Source organism: Pinus tabuliformis, chromosome 9 (genome assembly GCF_031772625.1).
Source record: "Pinus tabuliformis cultivar Carrire ecotype Pingquan chromosome 9, CPIR1, whole genome shotgun sequence".
In the NCBI taxonomy this organism is placed as follows: Eukaryota; Viridiplantae; Streptophyta; class Pinopsida; order Pinales; family Pinaceae; genus Pinus; species Pinus tabuliformis.
Window position 1 is genome coordinate 753,960,505 of NC_142307.1, and position 12,210 is coordinate 753,972,714.

General features: G+C 38.5%; 1 protein-coding gene across 3 annotated transcripts; it reads left to right on the top strand.

Moving 5' to 3' along the window:
• Positions 1–1,878: 1,878 nt before the first annotated feature.
• Positions 1,879–11,857, top strand: LOC149150887 (uncharacterized protein C24B11.05-like). 3 transcript variants are annotated; one of them, XM_089438369.1, is made up of 9 exons: positions 1,879–1,982; positions 2,144–2,218; positions 2,314–2,379; positions 3,195–3,292; positions 3,863–3,900; positions 4,044–4,131; positions 4,245–4,490; positions 11,381–11,446; positions 11,538–11,857. In XM_089438369.1, exons 2-9 carry the CDS (start codon positions 2,155–2,157, stop codon positions 11,700–11,702), a joined length of 831 nt encoding a protein of 276 aa, XP_089294495.1. In that variant the 5' UTR covers positions 1,879–1,982; positions 2,144–2,154; the 3' UTR covers positions 11,703–11,857. The 3 variants fall into 3 exon arrangements, with proteins under 3 accessions (XP_089294495.1, XP_089294496.1, XP_089294497.1); XM_089438370.1 differs by having other exon boundaries at positions 1,885–2,053; XM_089438371.1 differs by lacking the exon at positions 1,879–1,982 and having other exon boundaries at positions 2,062–2,218.
• Positions 11,858–12,210: the final 353 nt, after the last annotated feature.

Sequence of the window (12,210 nt, forward strand, 5' to 3'; positions counted from 1 at the left end):
CGAAGAATGTTGTGTAGTACTTTGTATAAAGCAACTCCACAAGGTGAGAGATGTTATATGAAATTGTTTGGCAAGAATAGTTGTAGGAGAGGGATTTCTAGGTAGAGTTTCACATGGAGTAGTTCCAATAAGAAGTGAATGGGCATATGTGTAAGGAGAGAGAGAGAGAGAGAGAGAATGTCTATGAATTTTTAGCAAATTTATACCTATAAGAAGAGATATAAATGGTGTTTCACAATGACATGATGCCATGATTTTTAATTAACTTAGAGAATTTGATGCAAAAACATGAATGGTGTGATGGAGAAACCCCAACTACAGTGAAGACGAGACATGATATATAAATTTGAACAAATAGTAAAGATGTTAGTAGCAATGATGAGAAGGTATATGGTGAAGGTGGAAATGAAATTGATACATTCAACTTTGATAACTATGAATACAAGAAACCTAAATGAAGCAAGTGAGAATGGTTACCAAAAAAGAAAGTTAGTAACAAGGAAGGGAAAAGATTTCCTCTAGAAATAAGTTGATGAATATAGATAGTAAAATGTACTCCTTTAAGACTTTGGTTTGGATAGAGAGAAAGAGAAACCAAAGAGGAAACAAGTCGTTACAATGATTAAATACCATATGCGTAAATATGATTGAATAACAATCATATTTGTTAAATAAAAATAAGTCATATATATTAAAATACGTATATTTGATGAATAAATATTACTTATGTATTTTAAAATAAATATATAAGCAATATTATATATTCTGATTATGAATAACTCAATTCGTAATGATCATGTTAATTAAATGGTAAGCTATGAGATTAATATTCAAATTTTCCTGCCTAAAATAAATATATCATATTAATGTTATTGTGTAAGAATGTAGTTGCGTGTTCAAGCAAGAGGGAATGGAGTACCTTAGTGTATTGGAAAATGAATGTGCCATATAATATATGTTAATGCCACTTGAATTAAAGACAAAATAAACCAACATATATTTATATTTCTGAGTTACTATTTACGTCTACAATGCGTTATCCTGACGCTTGATCTCACAATTATCGTCACGCTTGATCTCACGATTTGAAAAATGGATTTTATGAAATTTTATGTGGAAAAAACAAATACGTGAGATGATAAATAGCATAGGATTCCACGATTTAGAAAGCTATTCTTGTGGGATGTTTGCCACCTTCCATAATGCTTTAATACACTAAAAAGCATGGATACTTTATAGTGTATTGTGACATCATGCAAGACAAAACTCACATGCTGGTCACCACACTGGAGAATTTCATCCAGACAAGACACATTCGCTCCTACTCTCTGCAAGGGCCACTAATTATCTCGCCGAGTCTCTCGAAAGGGCATTGAAATGATGGCAATAACACACTCATCGTGCAATAAAAAAAACACCCACTTGACAATATCAGACTAACTTGTAGTGCAACCTACTTTATTATAATGGAAAAGAGGTGGAGAATGTGGAGACTCTTTTCGAAATCCCTCTCCACCCAAAAAAATCCAGCTTCTCTGATAAAATTAATCTTCTAGATTTCTCATACATGGTTTGCATGACTAACTTACAAAACTTTCCACTATCCACCTTTGTTTTGTTCTTTGTTGTTTTTTCTCTGAAGGTCGCTTTGGATATTCTCCACTTCATTTACGAGATTCTAAATTTAGACCATAGAAAATTATACCCAGTAAAGTGCCACAAAAACTAAATAAATTCTGATGATAATTGCGAAACCTAATGAATTTGAAATAATGGGGCCACGCTTGAGTCAAGTACACAAGATTCGCAACAGTTCATATCGGTGGTTGGAGATCTATTTAAGCTACCCCTTCTTCTGCAATCCCCCGCCTCATTGCAGCACAATCTCGCTAGCTTTGCCGTTGTCTGTATTCCATATTGTTCAATCTCCAATTTTTTCAACACACATTGCCTTTCTCCCTTTTGCATTATTGCATTAAGCTGTATATCTCCTGCTTCCCATATTCAACGCATTTGCTACCGCTTACTGGCAATGTTCACGGATCGTTGTCTAGTTTGTATCGGGTTTCTACGTTCAATCACTATTTAGTAGTTTCGATGACTTTGACATGTATTTAATTGAGTTAATGTTTTTGTATTGCAGAGTCATCGATAATGGCTCCAGAAGAGAATCAACGTGTCACAGACCAGAGGCCTCGATATGACTGCCTTCTGTTTGGTGAGCATCAGAGTTTTTTCCTTTAAATTTTCTTTCTCGATAGGTATCAAACTATAGTCATAGTATTCGTTTCTAATTTCAACCTGCGGTTTTAGATCTGGATGATACATTATATCCCTTGAGTTCCGGACTTGCTGCTGCATGCACCAACAACATCGCTGGTATATTTTGTAGCTCTCTAAACCTATGTATTCTTAGTGTTTTTTAATTGTTAATTTTAAGGTTCGATTCTAAACCCAGCTGATTCGCCGAATATTGGGCAATCAGAGGACATGGACCGCGCCCATGTCAGTCTAATTGTGGGATATTGGGTGAATGAGTAATCTAGTCCGTTTCAGTTTAATAAGCAATCTAGTCCATGTCCGTTTAATTACCGAATATTTGGCCAATCAGCTGAAAATTAGTAATGGAGTCTCTATCTATTTATAAATATTCAACAAATCAGCAATCCAAATAAGAACACCCATTATGAAGTATTATGAAGTATAACTGAGCAAGCCTAACGTTGTATATTCTGAGTTACAATATTTAATTTGAGGGTGTTTTATATGAATATATGCATGTTTGAGCTTTGCAACATAAAGGTTGTCAGACACAGGTATCTGTAGATCTAGATGGTTTTTTCTTTTTAAATGGGGTTTAGGTTATAAGTCTCGTATTTTAGCTATGTTTATAAATGTAAATAATCTGGTTATATAGTCAAATATGTCATAACTCGAAATTCGAACTTTTTATTAAAAGAAGACACAAACCATCCTCACCACACGACCAATCGCAACAATTATGAAAGATGGTTTTTATGTTCAACACACCAATTATACCATCGAGATCCGATCGATCGTCACAGGAGCACACGCTAACAGTTTAATCACTTCACACTTGCCCTGCTTGTAGAGGCCACTAAGAAATTTACTTTGCCGGGGAGGGAAACTTGTGAGGCTTGAATTGTTCTTGAGACCTGGTTGTTGTATGACAGATTACGTGAATCAAAAGCTCGGAGTTGAGAGCAGCAGAGTCCCAGACTTGTGCCGAGAGCTGTACAAGAGTTATGGTACAAGTATGGCTGGACTCAGGGTAAGATTTCAATCCCGTTTAATCGGTCGAATTTGACATTGCATTTCAGGGTTAAAATCACTGATTTTGCCATTGACCGGTTCTTCTAATTCTGACCGGTACGGTAGTTCTTCAACCTTGCAACTGCTATATGTCAAGCCAGTAGAATATTAACAATGGAATTATGAACTGCTTTCATCTCACCATGCTTTCTGCGGAGCATCTGAGATAAACAGCGCATGATTATTCCATGGACTTCTTTGCTTTGCCCATGGTGAGTTGATGCACTGTTTCTACTCCGCCAGCTACCATTTTCGAAGACACGAGATCAAACCCTGTTTTTCTATCTGTGGTGTTTCAAACTGCAAGAATTCTTTTTTCTGCACCATTGATGATGACGTTTAAATGTAAATTTAAGGTGTTGTAGATGTCTTTTCTTTAACAATTACTGCCCATATCAATTTATAAGATGTGACAATTATGGAATTCTATTCAACTTCCACGCCGCAAATTGCGATCGAATTGAGATCCTCTGTTACATCACTTTCATGAGTTCATTGTTTATTTCTCACAATGTTGTTGGACCTGCAGGCAGTAGGATATGAATTTGACTATGACGACTATCACAGGTAATAAAACCAGAATTATGCCCTTTCCTTCAGCATTTCATTGGGTAGCATTTCATTGTTTACTTTGTTTGGAGTACCTTGAGTGGATTTCACCTGAAACCCTCCACTGCTTCACTCACTGGAAACAAATATTTCTTATACAGTTTTGTTCACGGAAGATTGCCATATGAGAATCTTAAACCGGACCCTCTGCTGAGAAACTTGTTATTAAGTATGCCACAGCGGAAAATTGTAAGCCGATATAGATTCCTTCAAATATTTTATATGATTTAACGCATGATAATGGTGACTAGACATTTAGCAAATGTGAAAACATGCATCTTAACCATTTTCTAAGTGAGCAGATATTTACAAATGGTGACCGAGTTCATGCTGCGAAGGTCCTTAAGAGGCTGGGGTTGGAAGATTGCTTTGAAGGCATAATCTGCTTCGAGACACTTAATTCTCCTTCACAAATTACTGAAAAAAATAGCGACTGCGATATGCCGATTGTTGACTCTACAATCCCAAAAGCACCAGTAATTTGCAAGCCCTCAAAAGACGCCATAGAACAGGCTCTTCGCCTTGCAAACACTGATCCACGGAGGACGGTATGGGACTAATACTTGATTGCCATTTTCGTTCAGCTATAAAATTATGTTGTTGGAAAAATGCAATGGATGATATATAACCTGAGAAATCGATATAGATGTAGATCAAGATTGAGCCATGCGGGTTCCGCAGAGCGGTCATACTGACACCTGAGCCACCTGAGCTTATTTTGATTGCTGATTCGTCAATCATAATGACACAGGGGTAGGGGTAGGGGTAGGCGCAGTGAAATAATTGACGGTATGTCTGTTTGATTGCTGAATATTTATAGGTGTAGGCGCAGTGAAATAATTGACTGTATTATGTCTATTTGATAGCAGAATATTTAGCCAATTAGCAATTAGACAAAAATACCCCTACACATGTTTATTAAAAATTATCATCTATCTGAAAAATGTACAAAGAAATCCAATGTAAATGTACAAACATGTTAAAATAGATTTGTTAGTATAATTGTCATCTCATTAGGAATTGATAGGTGGATTGATCACCACCTTGGAATCTATTTTGAGAACATAAATACTATTTTGTTATAATGGAAAACCCAACATCAGAGCCAGCCTAGGATGACTGTTGAGATTTAGGTTAATTTTACGATTTTGACTGACCACCATTCCCAGGATCCACCCTCGGAACGTGGTATGAATTGCCCACTCAAGATAAGGGTTTTGAAGTTTATTCATGAGGGGTTCGAAGTTTATTCATAACAAGTATTGTTAAGTTCAGATTTTAATGTTCAGATTTTAATGTAGATAAGGAGAATATCAAAAATAAATGACTTCCGTGCCCATTCAACAGTTCCGTTACAACATGGTTTCAAGAAGTGATGCATGTTACTCTTATTACATCCCGCAATACTGCCCAACCAACCACATGCCCCCAAACAGATGCGGTAATCTAGTGCCAGAACATAAAGCTATGTAGCAGGTGCGTTTCTTATTATAGTCTGATCATATCCCACTTCAATTTATTTCCAGCAAAAAGGAGCTAAAAGAGGATATCCAACACTTAACGGTAATAGAGCCCTATAAAGCATCCTAGCAACCCTAAAATTCCACATCACATATGTATTTCTGGCTGTTGGGTATTTTTACACGGGGAAAATGCCAAAACCAAATAAAAATTCACCACAGAGACAGTGCTCTGTTTCTGCTATTCCAGGATCTTTGCACAGAACCTCTTTCAAAAAAAATAACTCAGAACAGAGTATTACACAGCCATAAAAAACTTTTCTATTCATTAAAACAAAAAACACTGATACACATTCATCCTCTTTCACTCAGAGGGATCTTCCAAAACTTGCATTCAGCAAAAACAAAAACTGTCTTTTCTCTCCACCTGAGAGTTCACTGTGCTGGGTTTACTGCTGTAAAACCCATTTTTACATTACTGCTGTAAAAATATTTTACACATATGCAGTAAATTACATTCATAATTTCAAGAAAGCTTGAGCGCTCTTTTCTCTTGCATTTCCATGCATACTCAATACAAAAAAAAATTTACTTACAACACATGCGCTCCACTTCGTTTTTCATTTATGGATAGCACTGCTGTGCATCACCATTCTTTTCGCTCCACTCTGCTCTCAAAAAAAATCAACACATATGTATAAAACATATGACCCATGCTCACTGGTCTTTTGCTGCTGCGCTCTTACATATCTCCATGTGTGAAGACCCACACACTATACGCTGCTGCCCCAGCCACACTACACCTCAACAAAAAAAACATCACACATTTTTGCACGCAGGCACTACTCATATTACAACCACAGAGCACGTTTTGTTTTGTTTCATGTGTTTTGATAAAAAAATGGTCAACGCTCTCTCCTTTTTTTTAATCACATGGGACACAAGCCCATATCCAAAATTAAAAGGGCCTCACCTAAACTTACGTATGTGCCCATAACTTATTTAAGGCGGGCCTCCACCAACCTTCATAAATGTATTAAATGGCTCAGCGTTTCCTCCACGGCAGTCAACGGAAAACCTCACACGCCACGCAATGCATTGAATTGACGCAGGCCCGTGCACCTTCAACAGATCGACGGCTGACAACACGCGAGGAGATCGGACGGCAGAGGTTGATATCGGAAACCATACAACTGCTGAGGTTTACCTTCCGAGATTGTGACGTTGCGTTACGTCAGTGGTAAGCCACGTGTCAGCTCCATATTTTCTCGGAGCTCCTTGCCGGATTATTCCTTTCACCTGAAATCAACCCGAGAGAATTCCGTCCCGTTTTCTGGTCAATCCACGTCGGTGCTGAGGTCTTGGATGCGTAGTCCTGATGCCGCCATAGTCCATGCCGCGTCCACGAGCTTGGCTGCAGTTGGAATTAACATTCCAACACTCCCCTTTAATTTCAACTGCTGGGCGTTCAAACATACCCAAGCACTTCCTCACATAGAGGGATTCACCAACTGCTTCTGATGCAGTTCACAAACAAACAAAGTTGTCTTCCTCTTAATAGAGGGATTAACCTGAAACTGTGCTTAAGAGCACCTTCCTCATGACAGAGGGATTCACCATAACAATGTGCTGAAGAGCACCTTCCTCTTGACAGAGGGATTCACCTGTGACTATGCTGAAAAGCATCATCCTCTTGATAGAGGGATTTACCACACTATGCTGAAAAGCATCTTCCTCTTGACTGAGGGATTCACCATGACACTGTGCTGAAAAGCACCTTCCTCATTAACAGAGGGATTACAAACAGACACTGCTTTACATGCAGTTTCAAAACAAACAATCATTGCACTGCTGTGTGTGCAAACTCATTACATTGTTCTTTTATGCTGCTGCATATTCTCTGCTGCACTGTTGTGCCATCTTCTTTGCTACATCTAATCCACACTGCTGTGTCTACTCCACGCTACTGCGTTTACACCTGCATTGCTGTGCATTCTTCAAAGACAAAATACTCTGTCTTTTCTGGAACAATTACACTGTCCCAACTTACAAATTTACACTGCTGTGTATAAGCATTTCTTACACTCACTGCTGTTGCATATGTTGCATTTCAATTCAATGAACAACAAATTTATTACATTTACCTTTACTGCTGTAAGGAAAATTTATTTTGCATGTGCTGTTGTCCATTACATCTCATTTCTTCAACAAAACTTTAATGCTGTTGCATCTTTCTTGTTTGTATTGTTGTGTGCTTCTCCTTCTTCACGATGGGAAATCTTTTCTTTAAGCTGCTGCTGTCCATACACTTGCTGTTGTGTTGTTGCTGCAATTTGCACTGCTGTGCAATCCCTTTCAATTTTCTGCTGCCTCACACATTCTCATTCATTCCATGTGCATTAAAACTATGCGCTGCCCCTGTTTTTCTTTATGCATTTCTATGCATATTGCATTATAAAAAAAATTTCAAACTGCTGTTTTATATTTTGTCTTCCCACTGCTGTGAGGGTCTCCATGCTTTGCACTTTTCTCTTATCTCGCTGCTGCTCTTTACATTTCAGCACTGCCATCTTTTCTTCTTTATGCATTTCTGTGCATATTGCATAAAAACAAAGCAAAAACATTGCTGATTTCATCACTGCTGCATATTACCTTTTAGAGGGATTAACAAAGATTTCATTTGCAACTGCTGCGCTGCAATACATCCTCCATCAACAAATGACTGTTAATACAGTTCAGCAACAAAAATTTACAAGCTCCCCTTTAATGTATGCTTGTCTTCTTTCAGCGAAGTCTTCTCAAAACAAACTTAGATCAGCTGCGTTGCTAAAGGGGCTTTCACACTGTATTTATTTTCTTCTCCATACTTGTGTAACTTTCTTCTTTTGCATGGGTCTAGCTTGTGTAAGAGCCCATGTCAAGTTACAGTCACGTGCCATATGCCCAATGTTATGACACTTAAAACATTCAACATTTTTCATGAATGACATTTCATGATTTCTTCTAAAATTGTCTCTTGGAGGTTTTCGGAGACCACAACATTTATCTTTATGAAATGCTCTACAGTCTTTTGCCATATGACCAAAGTTTGAGCAAGCATAACAATAACCATAAAATGAACTTTGGTACCTGGGAGATGGAGGTTTCCTTGATGTACTTCTGAAGCCTTGCTGCCTTGAGATCCTTTGTTGATGATCATTGCATCTTGCCTCTTTGACATCAGCTACATTTCCTCTTGGAGCTGGTTTTCTTCTTGGAGCAGGATCTCTTCTATTGCAGCCTTCATTTTTCTCCTTGCCTTTGCTGGAACTAGGAGCATCACCATCTCTTTCTGGCTTCTTCACATCTCCTTTGCATAAAGCATCCTCATCCTTGTTTGAGGGTTCAGCTACATACCCAAGTCCTGATTTATCAAATGGAGATCTGTGATCGCTGAGCATGTCATCCAGAGCTTGAGAGCTCTTCATCATCTTGTTCATCCCTTCAACCTTCTTCCTGAGGAGGACAATCTCTTCTTCTAACTTTTCACATTCATTATTTTTCTTTGCTAGTTGTCCCTCAGTTTCTTCCTTGCTACGAGTAGCTTCAGCTGCTACTATTTTGAAGGAGATAATGTCAGACTTCATCTTGGAGATTTCTTCATCTTTTGCCTGACTGCTCTTCATTTTCTTCTCAGCTCCTTGTGCCTGCTCCCTGGCTTCTTGTAATTCGGACTTAAGGGAGGAGACATCTACCTTGTACTGTCCAATCTCTTCCACAAGCTTATTCACTTTCTTGTGTCTTTGTTCAAGTTGACTTGTCAAGGCATCTGTCTGCTTCTTTGCTTCATTCAGCTGATTTGTCATGGATATGACTTCTTCATGATGTTTCCTCTTGCATTGGTCAAGCTCCTTCTTAAGCTTGGCAAGCTCTTCATCCCTTTCTCTTACTTGAAGCTTGATAAGTTCAAGCTTTTCATTTTCAGCTTCTATGATGGGTTCTTCTTGACTCATTGTCATGGTCAGTGCTCCCTTTGCATGAAGGTCATGCAGTCTGTCCCATATATCCTTTGCTGATGTATATTTTCCAAGATTCTTCTTCACAGAATCAGGCAGTCCATCCAAGATTAGTTTCGTTGCTTGTGCATCATACTCCATGGATTCTTTATCCATCTTGCTGTCATCAATCACTGACTCCCAGACTTCAATCCCCTCAGACATTAGGAAAGCCCTCATCATTATTTCCCATACATCAAAGTTTCCATCAAACTTTGGAACCTCAAATACAATGCTTTCAAATAGATTCCCTTCTAGTTTAGTAGAGGAGGGAGACACATTTTTAACAGCCCTGGAGGCTTTCTTCTTTGACCTTGCCATTCTTATCTAGGCTTTAAATACTTGACTGTGTTTTCTTTTAAAATCACTGACTGTTCCTTCAACAGTAACACAAAGAAAAGCTTTGAGAAATACCTTAATCCCTTTTGGCTGTGGCTTCACACTGCTGGAGAGGTTTGACTGCTGCAACAACACCTTCCTTCAGCTTCTTTGAGTCTTCAAAGAGCCTGGACTTGGCTCTGATACCACTGTTGGGTATTTTTACACGGGGAAAATACCAAAACCAAATAAAAATTCACCACAGAGACAGTGCTCTGTTTCTGCTATTCCAGGATCTTTGCACAGAACCTCTTTCAAAAAAAATAACTCAGAACAGAGTATTACACAGCCATAAAAAACTTTTCTATTCATTAAAACAAAAAACACTGATACACATTCATCCTCTTTCACTCAGAGGGATCTTCCAAAACTTGCATTCAGCAAAAACAAAAACTCTGTCTTTTCTCTCCACCTGAGAGTTCACTGTGCTGGGTTTACTGCTGTAAAACCCATTTTTACATTACTGCTGTAAAAATATTTTACACATATGCAGTAAATTACATTCATAATTTCAAGAAAGCTTGAGCGCTCTTTTCTCTTGCATTTCCATGCATACTCAATACAAAAAAAAATTTACTTACAACACATGCGCTCCACTTCGTTTTTCATTTATGGATAGCACTGCTGTGCATCACCATTCTTTTCGCTCCACTCTGCTCTCAAAAAAAATCAACACATATGTATAAAACATATGACCCATGCTCACTGGTCTTTCGCTGCTGCGCTCTTACATATCTCCATGTGTGAAGACCCACACACTATACGCTGCTGCCCCAGCCACACTACACCTCAACAAAAAAAACATCACACATTTTTGCACGCAGGCACTACTCATATTACAAACACAGAGCACGTTTTGTTTTGTTTCATGTGTTTTGATAAAAAAATGGTCAACGCTCTCTCCTTTTTTTTAATCACATGGGACACAAGCCCATATCCAAAATTAAAAGGGCCTCACCTAAACTTACGTATGTGCCCATAACTTATTTAAGGCGGGCCTCCACCAACCTTCATAAATGTATTAAATGGCTCAGCGTTTCCTCCACGGCGGTCAACGGAAAACCTCACACGCCACGCAATGCATTGAATTGACGCAGGCCCGTGCACCTTCAACAGATCGACGGCTGACAACACGCGAGGAGATCGGACGGCAGAGGTTGATATCGGAAACCATACAACTGCTGAGGTTTACCTTCCGAGATTGTGACGTTGCGTTACGTCAGTGGTAAGCCACGTGTCAGCTCCATATTTTCTCGGAGCTCCTTGCCGGATTATTCCTTTCACCTGAAATCAACCCGAGAGAATTCCGTCCCGTTTTCTGGTCAATCCACGCCGGTGCTGAGGTCTTGGATGCGTAGTCCTGATGCCGCCATAGTCCATGCCGCGTCCACGAGCTTGGCTGCAGTTGGAATTAACATTCCAACACTGGCTTGTGGCAGACACACGGCATCTTTTTTTCTCTTTACCTTATGCATATTGTTTTTACCGTCCCGTTTACCTTATGCATATTATTTTTACCCTCCCTATCATAATAATTGTGTCTAGATCTATTATGTTTTCCTGCAGATTTTCTTCGACGACAGTCCCCGGAATATAGCTGCAGGCAAGCGTGCAGCCCTGTGTACTGTATTGGTAAGGACTTTATGATTCCCCGTGAGATTTGACGCTCTTATAAGGAGAGCCTATGCTTTTTATTATTAATGTCATCTTTCACTTTCTACAGGTAGGCACTTCGGTACGGACAAAGGGAGCAGATTTTGCCCTAGAAAGTATTCACAATATCAAAGGAGCTCTGCCTGAGATATGGGAAGAAGAAGAAGAGAGCTCCAACAATGTTGTGCATTCAAGAGGGGCAGCTGCGACTATTGAAACTGTTGTCACTGCATAAGCCATGATCTGATCGAAAAAGGGAATGGAGCCTTTGGAGTTTTTCCTTTCGCTACAGGAAACTGATACAGTATGGAATCTTAATGTTTAAGTTTGTATCTTTTTTCCGGACGTTACCGCAATATGCATTTCCATACGCGTTGCTCAATAAATCAAATTAACAAATAGCCTGTCTTTATTGAGTAATATATTTCCTCCCAGAATTGACGAACCTTAAACAGATTTGCCATAAATGTTTTTAAATTCGAACCTGCAAAACATCAAGAACCTGTCTTATATTTCGATTTGCTACAATTGACCAGATATTATATATGCCATCACAGATTTGCCATAAATGTTTATAAATTTTATCCTGCAAAACATAAAAAAATATGTATGACATATATATATATATATATATATATATATATATATATATATACCATCACAGGTTTGCGATAAATGTTTTAAATTTAACCTGCAAAACATTAAAAATCTGTACGACATTTATATTTGCTAAAGTGGACCAG

Bases quoted from the DNA above. Each gene is read 5' to 3' on its own strand.
- LOC149150887 (XM_089438369.1), top strand. From the start codon at position 2,155: ATGGCTCCAGAAGAGAATCAACGTGTCACAGACCAGAGGCCTCGATAT. The intron at 2,380-3,194 runs GTATATTTTGTA...GTTGTATGACAG, and splicing joins ATGCACCAACAACATCGCTG to ATTACGTGAATCAAAAGCTC. The intron at 4,491-11,380 runs GTATGGGACTAA...GTTTTCCTGCAG, and splicing joins ACACTGATCCACGGAGGACG to ATTTTCTTCGACGACAGTCC.